Genomic DNA, 18,556 nt, shown 5'->3' with positions numbered 1-18,556 from the left:
TGCAGCCTATAGTCATCAACACCCCTGAGAACTATAGCATATGTGGAAGCACCACCTCCAGCTGACACCTTGTAATTGAACTAATGTTTACAGTGGGATTTACACATCCTCATGAAAAAGCTATGGCCTGGCAGACGGATTCTATATAGCTGGCAGCCAAAGGGGCCCCAACTGGAGCCATTTTAAGTGGCTGCATCTGCACTGAGACACTTATAACACAACACTCCCCTACCTTTTCTTTGTTCAGCTCTAAGTAATTGTTATACCTTTATTTCTAGACAAAAGTTAAAAAAATGAAGAAGCAGATTAACTCCAGATCTGAATACACACAGCCTGAACAAAACAGCGGTGTGGATTAAAAGCACAATTGCACACATTTTATTTACACTGTGTGTGTGTGTCTGTAGCTGCAAACAACAGGGAGCAAACAAATTAGGAAACCCAATCTGTCATGTAGCAGGCTTATGTGTTTTGATTATTGTGGGGTTCTATGAAATCAAAATTGTGCTTAAAATGGACAATGAAGCAGCACACCTGTAAAACTGCACAACTGAATGACAAAGCTGTCAACTGGAAAAACTGCGTGGCTTAAAATTAAGCAGACTTACACTTACCTACACAAAAAAGTCACATGCCAGTAAAATGTCTCTGCTTGGATAGACACATTGTCAGTGCAGCTATCTCTCTGTGATCATTAGCATTTGAATGGCTCAGTGTCAACAGACTTCCTCTGCCCTTTCTGGCTGCCGTGCTCTTTGAATATGGTGTATATCAATGAAATCGAAGAAAGACAATGGCTTTGTATGAAATGCCTTTTAGACAGGAAGTCTGTTTTTAACTCTCTCTCTTTGCTATATAAATACCTGCAGGCGTTTTGTGTTTGAATCTTCATAGTGACCAGAAAACAGATGGGTATTCTCCACAGCGGGATGTACTGTATGAACTTGCTCATTTTATTAATGCTTTTGATTGTTTTTTGTTTTTTTTTTTAGTCTTCATAAAAATGAAATGTTGGCTGCTAAAAGCACGTACAAACAGTTGGTACATTATAAAACATTTCAACTCTTTATGGCTGGGTCAAACAGTAAGGCTTCTCTCAGCCATCGCTGCTGTTTACTCACACAGAAGCTTATGTATGGACCCCATGCGACCTCCGCATTATTATTCATCACATAGTATGGTAACTAGCATGCTTCCCCGTTGTGAAGCAGTATGCAAAATACGTGCCGGGCTGAAGATATTCACGGCTAATCCTCATATCTGCTCAAAGACACCAGATGATCTGCCTTCCCTCTTGGCAAACACAGAGAGCTGCAGGGATTGCGTATCTGCCACTGAGCCTACTAGATGCTTTTCACATATCTAGAGCTATGTGGTGTTACCTGTAAGAACATGAGTCAGTAGTAAAGTGCATGAAGTAGCCTTGATACTTTGGTCTGTAAATATCTTTGGAGAAACTGTTACCTGACAGAGAAACACCACTGCTGAAAGAGTACATTTAAATGACCACCCTTACAATACAAGAGGAAGTATGCATGTGTCACTATAAAGACAAATATGGACATTCAGAACACATTGGAATAGTTATGGGCAGATAAAAAAATATGATTGACTAAAATCTGTGGTCAAATGTTACTCCATCAGAAACAGGAGCATCAGCCTTCAGTGAGTCTTGTCTAATTTGTAGTCTACTGCAGTCTAATTTGCTATAATCAGATGTATCACCAGAATGATTCCAATGGCACAAAGTTAATTCAATCTGTTTTCATATTATGCTCTGGTACAAGAAAAAAAAATATACTGGTTAGAGGTTCTGTTCCTTCTATTGGTTTTCAAGAAAGTGAAGATTCCCTCAGATTCAATCATTAATCTGGAAATTGCAATGCCAATATGTGGCTGGCAGAGCATGCACTTAAATTAACAAAGACCATGAGGTCCACTTTTCACAGGAGAGAGGTGGGGGTGGGCAGCCAATTTAGAGCACAGACACTCAGCAAGTGCAAAGAGAGTTGGGGGTGGGGTGGGGCGTCTGGGGCCAAAGCCACTAACGTTTCCTCAGTAGCCCCTGACAATACATCCTGTATGTTGGTCATCTCTGGATGTATTAATCACAGTGAGGAGGCTCATCTATCTTTAAAAACTACACATAGCCTGGCCTTTTTGAACATACCAGCTGCTTGTCCGTGCGACAAAGTGCCTGCAAGAAATAAATTTATGAATATGTGCCATTTAATCATAATACCCTAAGGCACACAGCTGTGCATCCATCTCCTCACACATCACTGTGAGGTTATTTATTTCATTCCATGAAGAGATACAGTGTTGTAGAAACAGTATAAATGATGGCAGCGCTGAACAGCTAAGAATCCCTAGATAAGGGCTGCCCATTGCTGGCCCCTCCGGATTGCCATGGCTTTTGTTAAGTTGATGCTAATGCTCCTCTTATTTTAAAAAGTTTACCTAAAGTAAATTATAACATGCACATCTTTGATATATGGGTCTTTGCTCGGTACTGGTCTGCACTGTCAAACATCAGTTTACTTGCAGTATTCCTGTGACTTATGTTACCACAGTAGGTTAGTTTCAAGATGCATATTTGTCACACTCCCTCTGTCTTATCTCACACCTGTCTTCGGCATGTTGTCTACAGTGTCACCATGTGACGTTGAATGCCTTGCTGTGAGTGTGCAGGGACTGTAGGTACCCAAGCTGGGATGCTATAGGCTGATTCCATTTGCTTTGTTTCCACATTTTGCACCTTTATTATATTAACAGCTGCCAATATAGAAACAAAGAAAACAATGAAATAACACTAATATTGGAATCCCAAATAAAACACCTACACAATAAACAACCACCAAGACATTTGGATGAAGCCCAGGTAATTAGATTTCGTTACCAAACCAAAATATATAGTTCAGGGAGAGAACCCTGGTTTCTTCAGGGGCATAACATCATTTCCAGCGGCCACATATCTCATCTAAACAATGGTTACAGAAGTTGCAGCGACAACAACCCACACCTATGCCTTCTGACAATCTAGTCACTTGTCTACACCTGGATCCATGAATGACACTTCCTCCTCCTCCTCCACACAGCACAAAGAATCCTCCCACATACTGAGCCAGTGAAGAAACCCCAAAGACTCTCAACATAAAACACATTTTTTCATCAATGAAGGCTGTAGTCTATAGTACAGGGTTATAAAAGGGCCTCCAGCCAGTAGTAACATACAGTTGACAATGCCAACAATACTAATGCCCTTGCATCAGTCAAAAGCTGACATGGACATTCTGCGTTTATTAATAATATAAAATGAATGACCTCTATCATTTGCTTGGCTCATGTTTTCATCACAAATGCTTTTAATGCAGATATTTTTAATGCAAAGGTAACACTAACTAATACTTGGCAGCTTTCAAAGATCCTCAGAGACTTGATCTTTGGCTACACATTGATGTGATCAGATGATGGTTAGCTTATGATTTATGTACATTGACTGACACAAGTTTTATCCATTCATCTCTCAAGTATTCCTTTGAAAATGTCTGTTTTTTTCCTAGAGAGACCCATACACGTTTTTTTTTTCTTTTCTTTAAAATGGTTGAACAACTGGATGCATAGTAGCTATGTTCAAACAGTCATCTGAGGATTGGCTAAAAGCCATCATATGCATATCACAATGCATTGAACTGAATTATGTCTTAAATTTAAGACCTGGCTCCAAATGGAACAAATCACAGTGGGTTTTAAATTAAAGAAGAAGTTATGACTTTGCCAAAAAATATTTCTGGCTGTTGTTATTAATGGGATGTGTGTGAAAATTGCCCATATAAGGCATATGGAACAGATGGTTTTAAAATCACAGACCAGTATTGCTTATGTTTCCTTCCCCACGAGGGGCAATTCAGTTCAAACATAAATCCTTTCTTGAAATATTCAAACCATTTCAATCTTTTTTTTTCTGAAAAACAGCTTTGGTTCCATCACAACTTCAAATTTTTGTTCAGTTTTAAAATTTTATTTTCTATTTTACTGGACATGAATTCCAGTCCATGGCATCATCAAACCAAACGTCTTGCCTCAGTCTAGCTGATCATTTAAGCTCAGGCCTTTCACATTCAGACACACAGATGGCAGCGTATGAATGGGAATGGCGAGTGTGACACTGTTCATTTGCCAATACTAACAAGAAGGCTCACCATGGGCGAGAAGAAGACTCACCCAAGGCTAACAATCACATTGCCCCATCTGGCCTAATTACGGCTTCCCTTTAGGGACGGCCTTGGCCTTTGTCTGTGAATAGCCAGCTTTTCCCACAAAAACCCTGTTTGCAGTTAAGGACTGTATTTAATGTGGGACCAAATTAAAATGCAAACCCAATGCATAAGGTACAACCAAGTCTGGCTCAAGGACCTTTTAATCATTTCTCAAGCATAAATTAGCCCCTAAACCCCTTCTCCAGGTCTGTAACTGTGGTTGGTATCCTCTGGGTGGTAAGAGTGACAAGATTGATTCCACAACAGTGAAATTGGGTCACATATATACTCTGGGGTTCAAACATTGAGGCACAGTGCGTCGGGAAATACATTTTGTTAAAGATGTGCTATGATTGCAGTGACACAATTTATTGACAAGACTTTAGAAAGTTATCTGAGAAGCTTAAGTATGTCAGCTTTGATGTGACATAAAACTGTCCGGGTGGCGCGGAAGGTGTAATTTTTTTTTCAAGGAAAAAGTGGGATACATGTTCATATACATGTAGTATTTTTTAGGGGTTTTTGTTATTTTTTTTTTATTTTTTTTTAGGAAAAATAATCCCTTAGCTCAAATGGAGACTCAAATGTGACAGTAAACGTTGTTAATCCCTCCAAGCACAATTTGAGTAAAGATCTGAGAACTGGTGCGGAGCCAGGCATCTGACATGGCCCTGAATATTGGAAGTAACATCATGGGAGTGGGTGTCGAAATCTTTCAGCAAACAATGAAATTTTAATTCTAACCACTCCTGAGGAAGAAAATCCGCTGTAATAGGATTTGATGACACCAGATTGTTTCCTCATATTAGAGAGAGTAATGATATGAGTGACAATATCTTGCCAGTCTGTGGAACAACAAAGTAAGATGCATGAAATATTGATTGCCAGTGTCTGCTCTTGTTTATATAGTGCGTAGCGAGGGCCTGGCAGTCAATCGCAACCGGTGTTACCATGAGACTTCAACTTCTCCCGACAAGATCCGACAAGGGATTTAATATGAGATGAGTTTAATACTTTGATACATTTCCTGGAAATGACCTTCAAATCATCAAAGTGGGAACTAGAACTCTATAGAAAATTACAACCTCATTTTCTCTGTATGAAGTGACTGCAGCACGGTGGAGCAACACACTTAAAAAAAAATGCACATGAGAGGGAAGCGATCACTTTCACTACTTACTGCAATGTTCCATCCATTAGAGGGGAAAAAATTTAATAAATATGCTAATATGTTACAGTCTGCACGGCTGTATGGCAGCACATTTTCAACCTACTGAGAAACACACACAAAAATTATTGAGCTGTATTCATGGTTAGTCATTTTAGAACAAGAGCATCACTTATCACAGGCTCCTTCACCCCGGAGAAAAGCGTTTGTTTGTTTGAGTTGTCGTAATGAAAAGTTAATCAAGTGAGATAATTGAATGTTGTTGAGGAACAGAGGGAGGGTGGGATGATGCATGTTTGACATTGTTTATTTTTCAGAGGCGTTGCCTCAAAAATGTATATTAATGTTTTTTGTTTTGTTTTTTTTTTTTGGATCACATTTTTATTGTATCGGTATGCCGTAAACTGTTACAGAATACAATAAAGGTATGTGTTTGCCAAAGGAGAGACTGAGAGACTGAGGAGACAGTACTTACTCTCTCTCTCTCTTTTTCTTTCTCTCTTTATGTCAGTAATGACATTTTTTTTTCTTCCTGCTACTTTTCAGTCTGAGAGCAACTATAATTCAAATCTCCAAATAACTTGAATCGGTGCTTTCTGCCGCAGAGGGCAAACACATTGCCTTTGACAAGTTGTGCTATGACACAGAAATCATTGCTGCATAGAAGTCCAGATTACCCTTACGTGGCAGAAATAGATCCATATATTTTGGGATCAAATACATTAGAGAGCCTGTCAACGCAGAGCACGAAGAGAGGCAGCCGCGCCTCATCACTGTAACAGTCATTCGTGCTCAGAGGATTATTTCTGCTGACAATTTTGTGAGATTGGCACAGGTTCACATTGAAAGTCTAATCAAATATGTAATCACAACCAACTAGGCTCTCTGAGAAGCAATTTGTAGCAGTGTTTCTGCACTATTATCCCTTCAAATCATGTTTTATCACAGATTAGAATATGAATCTTTTTTGCATATTAACAGATTTACCTACTTAAATTGTTAATGCATACAACAGACTACTAGCTGTTTGCCTAGATGTTGTATGGTGATGACACAGTTCTGTCTCTTTACATGCAGTCAGAAAGACCACAGAGTATCACAAAATATATAATCACAGATGACTGCAATCACATCTCTATAAAACTATTGAGTCTGTCAGTTCCAGGCCAAATACATATTTAAGTAGTTGCATTTATTATTTCCTTTGCATTTATAGTAAGTTCACATATAGAGGGGATTTTTAATGAATAATTGAAAACTAAATAAAATAAACTGAAGAGTTGCTATGTGCAATTTTATCAATTATGCATCCCCGTTCTCTATGCTCTGAAATGACTAGCAAGGATAAAAACAGCTAAACTGGCCTGCAATAATACATGTAGGTAAACAAGTAGTAGACTGACCATCATATGGCTCATCATGCCAATACTGTCATGAAGTAATTCTTAATTTTAATCTATACTGCTCAAAAAAAAGGGAACACTTAAAGAACACAATGTAACCCCAAGTCAGTCACACGTGTGAAATCAGCCTGTCCAGTTAGGATCAACACTGATTGTGAATCAGTTTCAGCTGCTGTTGTGCAGATGGAACAGACAACAGGTGGAAATGAGAGTTAGTTATCAAGACAACCCTATAAAGGAGAGGTTCTGCAGGTGCTGACCACAGACCATTTCTCTGCTCTCATCCTTTCTGCCTGATGTTTGATCACTTTTGCATTTTGTCTACAACACACACAAGTTGCTCAGGTAGTGCAGCTCATCCAGGATGGCACATCAATGAGAGCTGTGGCAAGAAGGTTTGCTGTGTCTGTCAGCACAGTGTCCAGAGCATGGAGGAGATACCTGTTCCTCCTTTGTGCAAGGAGGACCAGGAATCGCACTGCCAGAGCCCTACATGATGACCATCCACAGGTGGGGCTTGTGCTTACAGTGGGCCCTGGGTTCCTTCTGATGCATGACAATGCTAGGCCTCATGTGACTGAAGCATGTCAGCATTGATGCTATGCACTGGCCTGCCCGTTCCCCAGACCTGAATCCAATTGAGCATGGTTCCAAGTCCAGACGTCCATGGGTTAATAATTTTGATTTACATTGATCATTTTTTATGTGATTTTGTTCTCAATGTATGCACTATGTAATTAACAAAAATTGGAATATTTCATTTATTGAGATCTAGGATGTGTTTGATGTGAATTTTAGAGTTCCCTTTATTTTTTGAGCAGTGTACAAACAATCACTTGTATTCACTGCTGTTTGTATACTGTTTTCTGGAGTCTTGGCTCATATATGCATTGTGTTTTCTCTGTATTTTGTTGAGCTCTCCAGACCACCGTAGATAATCTTAATTGTTATGATAGTGTGCTCAAGAGCACTGAGCAACTGAGAAATCTCTTTACCAGTGTATCTTTTACATCCAACATCAGCTGAGCTACCTGCAAACCAATCTGGGAACCCATCGGCTACCGTCTGATGACTTGGCCTTCGGGGGCAACGTGGCTTCCAGCGTAGCCAGCAGGTATCTGTATAACAGATAAAAAGCCAACCGGGCCTGGACTGCATGTTCTGTGTCTGACTAAGAATTTGAAATGTGAAAATTGATTTCAAATTTTGAAATGTTGTGTCTTTACAATAATATGGAGCTTTTCTTTTTTTAATGTCAAAAATGATAGTGTGGTGTTTGTTCTATCTTGAAAACCATCTAAATGTTACGGGTGCCAGCGTGCACAGAACAGACTGACAAGACAACAGCCAAGAGTTCCTTTTTTTGTTGTTTAGCCAGCTCTCCAAAATAAGCATAATTATCTACAGCTGAGTCAGTTTGTTGATACTGTTGTTATTATAGTGGTTGAAATCAGCAGTCACCGCATTAAACTGGTTGTATAAACAGTTGTTATTAAAAAAAAAATGTGAAAATTAGTATTTTACCGAACCTTCACTTAACTGCTAAAAGCAGGGGTTACAATCAAGATTAGCAGTTAGTTGATGTCATCATTTAGGTTTCAGCATCTCAATGTAAGCGCTTTGAGTGCCTGCCCAACAGAGCAGAAAAGCACAATATAAGACCAATGCATTATTATTATTATAATCAATAGCCACAATGTATTTGTTGGTAGAGAAGAGTGTTCTGCTACTTTCCCGAAAGAACATGCATAAAAGCTTAACACGAAGAGATAGGAGAGAGAAAACAGGGAGCAACAAACTCCCCTATGGGGGGTAAAAAAAACCCTCAGAATCAGAGAGATCATATGGAATAGTGAGCAGCATGTTTTCACTGAAGCAGACCTTTCACTAGCAATGATTGTCAGCACATGCATGGCAGATTAAACAGCACACTGTAGACACAGGGGTCTGAATATATGTGTATACAAGTATGCAACTCAAGTGCATTGTGCTTTCTGAGTGAGCCTCCAAAATCTCCACTCCGACTGAAATGTTAGCAAAGCATACTTTCTATCTATTCTGTGGTTATATACAAATTGCTCTGTTTTTTTCTTCTTCTCTTCTTTTGTTTGTCCATTCTGCTTCACACTTCACCGTCAACAACAAATGGGCTGATTCTGCAGTAAATGTCAAGTAATCATGGGCTATTACTAAATAACGTTGTTAATGATTGATGTAATTGTGTGGGTCGAGCTTAGTCTGTAAAAAATGTACCAGAGGGCTCATTAATGTGTTGTCTAAATGTCAGGAGGCGTGAACGATGTTGCGAACTACATGCCACTCTTATATCAGTAGACACCTTTAACATGAATGCTGAGACTGCTCACCCTGGTTAACATTATCTGAATTACATAAGGCTTTGAACTGCCTTAGTTTGATCTACGAACATATAAAACAATAAATAAATAAAAAAGAGGATATAACGCTAGACAAGTGTATCGTAATACTCTATTTTTTTGTTTAAGATGATGTTTAAAATTTAAAACTATGGCCACCAAACAATCAAGTTCCAGTTAGCATCCATGTATGTGTAGACTCTAATAGACTATAATATATGCAGTGAAACACACAGTGATCATGGGTCATATAAGTCAAAACATTACTGTACTATTTATTTATGTTATTTCTTCCAATAATCCAAGTAGCGTGTGAAAATATTGGCTAGACTGTTGCACTACAATTTCCACGTAACTTCTATTTAACTGCACATTTACCACGGTACAGAAACAGCACATCAATGGGCACAGCACTGTGATGATGAAAACAATCTCATAGCCTTTGCTTGTGCCAGCATCCACGGAGTAAAAACTAAACCCAGGCTGTGATTATTTTGAACACCTGTAGCTTACACAAAGAAAAAGTATGTGAAGGAAAAATATTTCTGCGCTTACATTTTGCTTGAAAATGTGCACAAAAGTTGGAATGGCGCATCAAACCAATCTATGAAAACAGAAAATGACCAAAAAGAGAGAGCAAAGAAATCAGAATCGATCTATCTTTAAATATGAAAGAGGATCCTCGTATACTAACAGAAACTACAAACGAATTGTAAATGAAGTGTAAAGAAACACTCCAGTGTCTCACTGGAGTGTATTGTTCTGTTATATAACATCAAGGCTGAATTGCTGACACTGACAGCACTGACTTACTCAATGATCTTTGATGACACTGCTGTAATTGTGCCATCATCATACAGTCTCAGTTAATTGTCATCACTGTTTGTTCCAACATCAACAAAAACCGATACTGTCATAGGCAGAATGCTGACTGTGATGATAAACTGGTTTCATTTTCTGTATAGGATAACTGCTTATGTTTTTTTTTTTTTTTCTCTGGGGGTCGGGGCACTGACAGGTCCCCTTTATATGGAGGAAATGTAGGCACACTCAGTAAAACTCTTTCCCCACCATCTTCATTTGAAAGATATTTGTCTGTGTTCACTTTCTGGGTCTGCCCTAAAGATAATATATGATGTCTGAAGCTGAATTGTGTTTATTTAGGACTGACATTTGTCTTCCTCAATGCAAGCAGCAGAGACTTCGGAGATCCCCCGGCTCTGCCATGAGCGTGCGATTAAGAATGAGCAAGTTTCTTGAAGGTGAGGGAAAAGGGTTTGGTGGTTTTCCATCTGGGCACCTTCATATCAAGGCCTCCTGGGATGTTCAGCATGTATATTCATAAGAGGTGAGCAGGAAAGGGAAGGGAAGGGAAGAAAAAAAAAAGTTTTGCGAGACCCAGCTGGTTGCCTAAAACTTCTCTTTGGTGACCTCAATTTCTCCTGCTTTCCGATGTTTTTGGTCTGGCTGTGTGGGATGAAGCATCCTGTGCCGTCTGTGAGTCAACCTAAGCATCATACACACCGCAATGTGTTGAATTTAACATCAAATGGGAAAGTGTAAGGAAATGATTAACAACAGATATTCATATTTTGTACAAGGGTAATTTATTCACTGAGAAAGAATATCTTTTTACCGCTTCAGGCTAGAATGTAATGAAAGCAGCTGACTGCAGTGTTGTATTAAGGGGTGTGTTCTTACACAGCACCTCAGATAACAGTCTTTAAAAGGAATTTAAATCCGTCATGTACCCCATTCTTTTATAATCTGCCCTACAATGATCGAACCAAACTGAGACTCCGTCATCAGTCTTAATCAGTGTAACTCCTGGTGTATATTTTAACAGCACTAGTCCGAACGGCTTCGTCATCGTCACGCTCTCATTACTTTCAATAAAACTGTGTAATATCAAAGGAAATGAAGAAACTTAAACTGTATTCCAGGTGCTTTCACATCATTGCAACAGTCAATAGCTCAAATATCACGAAAAAATATACTTTGTTAAGCAATAAAGTAATAGAAATTAATAAAAATGAGTCAATAAAGTCAATGACGCATATATGGAGAGGGAATATATACATCTAATACACAGACGGATGGCTGCAGGAAGTGATCTGTAGGTGCACTAAAAACCATTCAATTCTCAGTATACACTAGGGGTAGTGGTAGTGTTTTCTGCTCAGATTTTAAGGCACAATTACAATCTGAAAAGCAGAACAGTCATTCTTGATGGTGGGAGGAACATTGAAAATATGAAGAATCTATTCAAGTTGTGAGCTTTAAAATACCCGGCATGCTAACCCTGGGACATCGTTTAAAAAAAAAGAAAGAAAGAAAAAAAAGCAAAGCTTCAATTATCCATGACAAAGAGAATAAATAATGTTTTGAAACTATGATCTATAAAGCCTGCACAGAGGAATATAACATACAGTATCTATGAGATACATGAATTGTTAAAATTATTTTCTCATATTTTTTAAAATAAATAGAAACTTTGTGCAACAGAAGCTTTGCTATAAGGTTAGATGTGATAGTCTAACAGGCATACACACAGTGCATAACAGCTTATTTTTAATTCATAGAAATAACATTTTTGTGCATCAACACCCCAATTTATACAAAATGATAAAGTGCTGAAGGAGGTTGTGATCTACACAAATAAGCAAAAGTTCAACCAGAGTGAGGTCTAAGATGCAAATTAATAAGATTAAACAGCAAAGTAAGCCCTTAAGTCATCACCAAATGTCTTTTCTTCTATTGTTCTGTGTAACTGATAACACCAGTGCTAGCACAACAGGGAAATGTGCCTCTAGGGCAACCATACTTCTTTAATGCTTCTGTGTTCTGTGTTACTTTCCATTCTTTGTCTGTCTTACTTCAGTCAGTCTCCATAGTACAGAATATCACAACTAAGTACGTATTCATCCAGGAGAAAAATTAAACAGAGCAGAAATCTAGTACAAAAAGAAATAACTAAGTGTATATTATCTGAGAGATTTCAGTCAGTAGACAGCACACAGTGATGGAAGTGTTACTAGAGTATAATAGAGTATAGTACCTAATAGTTATTCTTCTCTGGATCTGTGGTACAAAGGGCTTTAACATGTTGTCAGCAGTATTGTAATGAAGGCTCTTTCACACCACTCTAAATGTGAACATACTACATACAGTTGAATATAACAGCTGCCATTTTTCTGAGTGTGCACACTTTAGCAGTGTGGCACAAGCAGAAATCTGAGCCTGCAAAAAATAAAAAAAAAACAACACTGAGTGTGCATTCTTGGCTGACTTGAGCGTCTCTCTCAGGTGGCATTTTGCATTTTCATTAAAAGTGACATGACATGAACACAGTATTTGAACCTGGTTTGCAGAACCTTTGCGCTGCTTTGCTGTTTGGTTAGATGAACAGCCTTGCATTATTACCCCTGAATATTATTGAGAAGCAACAACAAATATAACCAGCGCAGGAAATCAAATGTATGCTGTTCTAGTTGCAGTTTCTGTGAACCCCAAGCCTCCAGGCAGCTCTGACAGGATGCATAAACACTTATTAATTAGGTGTACTCATTTTTAGGTCATCTATAAACTCACATTTTCAATTGTCTTTAAACTAAGACACTGTGCAGTTTTCTGAGTATTCTGCCTTATGCCAACAAACAACTTCTGCCTCTTCACAGCTGAACATCAGAGGATACCACTTCACTTCCTCACACCTCGCACTCACACAGAGACAGAACCCAGCGTGACTTTTACTGTCTTACAGGTCAGAGAAGGTTGTGCTTTCTGCCAGACATGGGCTATACTGTGGTGCCAAGGCTGCAGCAATCACGAGGCCAATGGTGCCTTATCACAGAAGCCAGGTGTCCATAGCAGCTTGGAATACTTGCTAAGAAAGTGAGCAACAACAAAAACTTGTGTACAACAACAACACCTGGTGCTACTATCCCGCTGTTTGTGGCTCTGACAGCGAGGATGACGAGGGGTCACCTTGGCAATCAGTTAAAAAGTTCCAGCTCAGTCCGACATATTGGAAATTAATATTCCCATAATGAAATGTTGCATTAAATTGCACAGAGGTTTAGCATAATTAATTCATAATGCAATGCACATTAACAAGATACAAAAGTTCAACATTTTGCACAGCTGTATATTTTACTAATTCTATACTAATTGAATGGGAAAAGCAAATTTAGCAATTTTAATAATCCAAATAAAATGAGCCTGATCTGATTAATTACCATGATAATGAGAATACTTGTTCATTTATGTATTCTAAAACCCAAGGCAAAAAGAATCAGGAAATGAAAACATCGTTAACTCTTACCTCGACAGTGCACTCCTTCATCGTACCCATCTTCACAGTCCCTCGCCCCGTTGCAGAGTTTGTTGAAGTGGATACATTTTTTTGTCCCAATACACTGTATGTGATTAAGGGGACATCTGATCACCACCTCCTGAGCACCTAAAACAGAGAAGAGGACAGTGTTAAAAAAGCTTCATTCTTTGGTGCATGTTTCAGGCAAGTACACTTACACAGAGTACAGTGGGCGTAACACCATATGTGAAAAATACACATATCTGTTGTGTTGTTGTTTTTGCAGGTACACACATTTTTTTTCCTGTGTGTCTTCTGAATGTCTTCTCAAACTGCTGATACTTCAAGACCTCCTTTGCAGAAGGACGAAGAAACTATGCATATGCAAATGTATTTATACTTAACAGCATTGTTCTTCACACACAACAGATGTTCGCCACACTGCTCTGCAGCCGCTCTGGTGGAGCCCTATAACAAACTGCCTGGCTCTCTCACTGCCAGCCAGGCAAACAGCGGAAAGCAGCTGTTTAAGGATTCATGAGGCACATGGGTGACCCTCATTCGTGTGGCAGCCACAAGAGCACATAAAACACAGCTGACCGGCACACTAGCACTGTAAATGTGTCACATCTCCACCTACAGCTACATTGATATCAATTTCCAACGTGCCATTGCAGGTACTTAGTGGGAAGATTTATCACCCTTATGATGAGATTCTTAACAATCCCCTGAGTTCTGCCACTGAAGAACTCACGTTCCAGCACACAGTGGCCGTCCCAATTGGGTGACTGGTGATTCAAAGGCTCTGTACTGTGAGGTAAAAGATGCCTCGATTAATAAAGACATTACAAAGATGGCTGTCATCCAGTGCAGATTTATGAATATGAGTTATGTCGACAAGAAGGTGTACAATTGTATTGACACAATAATGACTTGTGCTGGTTTCCCCTCCCAAGAATTTTATGACTTCAGAATGGTGGCAGAAGACCTCCATCTTTAATGAATATGACTTGGCTTCAAGCACTAATGAGCCACACTATTTTTTATGCAATTTTTAAGTAGGTTAAATATATGTGACCTTGTCTCTGGGAGTTCATATTTCACAACTGCTGGGTCACAAAATGTTCTTAAAACATCACTCCTTCCGCTTCCATTACAACATGCTGCAAGACAGACTTTATTCAGGCTGCTAATACAAAATACTCACCATATGTGTATATAATTTTTCTTATGACAGCTGCCAGTGAGGTGTGAGAGAAAACATGTGAGGGCTGCACACAGCATGACACAGCACAGAAGAGCAGGAAGTGTCATTATAGCACATTCACCCCTGACTGGGTGATCTAGGACTCTCCATGAAGGGGTTAAATTTGCTAATAATATGATATGATATGATTTTTTTTCCCTCATCATAGTGATCAGAATCCTATCCATATAACATATCAATGGTTTGCTTATACAGACAGTGATGTGTCATCCAGAGGTAACAAGAGTTTCACACATAACAGACTGCTGAATTCAATCAGAATCAAGTATTCAGCCTTGCTGTGACATATGGAATCAAATATCTTTATGCAGGAGCAGTTATTGTACATCGATAGTCACATAAAATCACATGTGTGTATACTACATAGTAATTGTAAAATATCAGTACACAGGTTATTTAATAATGTAACACAATTTAACATACATAGAAAATGGAGACAGTCAAAAAATATTCAATCCAATGCCCCAGTGTCCATTTGGCAAATGTGCTATTTAACACACAGCTGTAAGGGTCTCTGACAACGTAACTGTGCTGTCAGCCTCTCCCCTTGCTTTTTCGCCACATGGGTTCTAATCTAATGTGATAAGGGAAGGGATGGTGCATGAATATTCAGTGGCTCTGATCTGTCATGCAGGGGTACACAGATGGTCTCTCAATGGCTGAGGTGCTCACTATTCCTCTGTCAGTTCCCAAACTACTGTACTACACTGGATGATGGCTCAAAGTCGAATATACAAGATAGTACACTATGTCATGTAAGATCCTCTGACAGCTATGTATGCTGGAGTTTCTCTCTCTTTTGCTTCCCATTCAAAGGTACTGTTGACACTTAAACCTTGACATACTGTCTGTAAGATCCTCTTAAGCACTGAGGTATACTGTGTTACAGTGTGACCACAGATAGAATTTTAGGGAATGTACTCTCCAGCAGTAACTTCATCGAGATTTAACAATGAGGAGCATCTTTAGTAACAGATTGATGTAATCATAAGCCTTGGTTGCTGTCAAAGGTCATTTCACAGCTGCATAGGTTTTTTGTGATCATTATGATATTATTCTGAAGGAATTTTTTGAAAAATAAGACATTAAAACCAGTCGAAATGATTAGTCTGTGATGCATGCAACTGTTCTTTTCAGGCTGCTCGTGTTGACACATGTGCTTAATATAGCAGACGATACACAAAGATAAGATCTGAAAACAGATTAACTGTACTTGGTCCCTTCTGTATTAGATAATTCCGGATGTATAAATCAAATAAATAAACTGTTTTAGACAAAAAACCGTGCAGCCCCAGTAATGGTTTGATAAATGAATAATGTCCAGAAATGAAATGGGCAAACACACGTAAACATCCATTTAATCATTACACCTTAAGTGGAAGGCAGACGTTCCGTTGGTAAGCTAAAAATAATAATAATAATTACAGTGTGATGTGCTTATTCAGGTGAAGAGGGAAACATTTAGGTGCTGCTTCAATATTTATTAACGTCTTACTGTACAATAACGCAACTATAAATTTAAGGACTTCCACCCAGCCTTAATACTGCACATTTATTACCTTATATTTGTGTTGCAGCAGGGCTTTTTCCACGGCAGACATTTTGACTTGTCACAGCACAAGTGGAATTAATAACATTAATGATGACTCACTTCATCCTCGGTGTCCCAGTAAGCCATGACAATGAGCCAGTTAACACGACAACAACCCGACCACCTCTAAGTGGAATGCAGCCATCATTAATTACCTGCTTTTCCTATGACATGCATGAAGTCAAAACGTCTGATGTGGGAAAAAATAAAAAGACAAAAACAGCTGTGCTGTGCTGAATGTGGGCCTCATAGTTAAAATATCATTTGGAGTGAGAAAATTGTGAGAAATGACTTGCAGTGTGCAGCAGGTCAAATTCAAGAGTGGATGCTGAGTCACACTACAAAACTGCCTTAATCAGCTGTTTGCTTTTCTACACAAACACAACTCTTCAACACCTGGACACCGAGCTGGCATGTTGATGTTAATCATGTAATGTGTTTTCCATGCTTTCCATACTGGACAACTAGCAGGCTAGTTTGCTTCACCATCACACAAATCTCACAGTTATTTTGTTCTCCATGCTTTCAATGAACACAGCAGCGTGCAGGAGCTGCTAGCGAGCCTTTATTCAGGAAATTAAAAATGATGGTGTCATTTGCCTACTTTGAGGAGCGAATCCGGAAGGACCAGCTGGGCCAAACTAATACCTCTGTTTAATGTAAAATGAGAGGCTTCTAGGGAGAAATTGCAGCAGCTATGTTCATTATCATAATCATGTTAATCTCAGCCACTGCCAGTTTGTGTAGAATAATGAATTCCTAAAAGAAAATAAGGGAGAAACTATCAGCGGGGGAAGCTCATCTGAACTTGTTAGTACAGGGATTTATCACATCTCTTAAAAATAATGATTTCATTTTCTTAATTTATGGTTAAAGATGATGATCAAAGAAGCATCCTAATGACCTAAGGCAAACTGTGTTGATCCCATATTGCCTTTATAACCACATCCGGGTTTTACTCTATCTAGTGAATTCTGCAATTATGATGCCATTAGTTACAATGTGCACCATATTTTTAAACCCTAGCTTCATTATTTTCCCTGCACAAATCTCTAATCTAATGAAGTTCATAACGTGCAAATCATTTGAGTGAATTTGGTTAAAAGCCAAAATGCATGAAAAACAACAGAGATACGGGCATTGTGCATCTACTTTGCCTGAGTAGCAGTGAGTGGATTTTTATAGTGGCAATCATTGGATTGCACAATAAATGTGAGCAAAGCTGATTATAAGTTGGGAGGTGAGGACGCAAATGTGTCAGTGCTAGTTTATTTGTGGTATATGTCTGGTGAAAGTGGTCATTATGGAACATATGGGCTGATGGACCCACCAGCTACCAATGCCTCCACTGCAGAGACTTACTTATAAGAAGATTTTTTTCAGGCCAAGCAGAGTGAGCCTTCTAAATAATGATTTATGAATCATTTAAAGCATCAGTGTTCAGCCTGACTAAAAGCAAACACAAAAAGGAGCTGTCTGGAAGAGCCATTATGCTAAATTCATTAGAAACTGTACTTCTAGGGGCGGTTTGACAGCTGACCTATCAACCTGCCTATTTGTACACACACACACGTCGTTTTCCAAGAGACTGATTTGCAGGCATCTTAAAAGGAAGCTCAAAAACTGTAAACGCAATGGCAGATTACTCTACGGACTGTGATGAAAAACACTTCTCTTTGACAGTTAACCATACTTATACGAAATGAAGTGGCAAACAAAGGATGAAGAGAGAGGCTCGCCTGTGTGGGAGTCTTTTGGATGGCATAAAAAGACAGTGTTGCTAGTAGACACTCCAGTTTGTTCACCTGTTCACCCAGCCTCCATCTCCATCCTCCTACAGATTTCACGTCAGCAGAGAGAGTAAGTTGCAGTTACTTTACCAGCCTTTAAGACTTTCTCTCTGTTATTTGTTTGAAAGCGTCAAACAAAAGACAAATATTCAGGTCAATATAACTGGAGTTTTGCTTCCACACAAATGACTGAAGAAAAGATGAAGGGCTGAGACACAAGCTCTATGTGAGGGATTATGAAACATGTGTCCCTCTAGTAATAAACACTGGCACATTACAATGTTAGCTTAGAGAAGAATTTTACATCCACGTTAAATAATAAGCCACAGGAGGTAAAAACAGAATGTTTTATATAAAAAGGCACTTGCCAAGATTCTAGTCTACAGAG

General features: G+C 38.9%; 1 protein-coding gene across 1 annotated transcript in view; it reads right to left on the bottom strand.

The window, feature by feature from the left end:
* lrp1bb (low density lipoprotein receptor-related protein 1Bb) overlaps window positions 1-18,556 on the bottom strand; it is a 239,100-nt gene that overhangs the window by 139,484 nt on the left and 81,060 nt on the right. The window contains exon 3 of the mRNA XM_028393416.1: window positions 13,530-13,667. Within this exon, the coding sequence (XP_028249217.1) occupies window positions 13,530-13,667 (138 nt within the window). The remainder of the gene's footprint in view (window positions 1-13,529; window positions 13,668-18,556) is intronic.

The sequence above is a fragment of the Parambassis ranga genome, chromosome 21, assembly GCF_900634625.1.
Source record: "Parambassis ranga chromosome 21, fParRan2.1, whole genome shotgun sequence".
Taxonomy (NCBI): Eukaryota; Metazoa; Chordata; class Actinopteri; family Ambassidae; genus Parambassis; species Parambassis ranga.
Note: the sequence above shows the minus strand (reverse complement) of the source record. Positions and strands in the feature narration are given on the sequence as shown.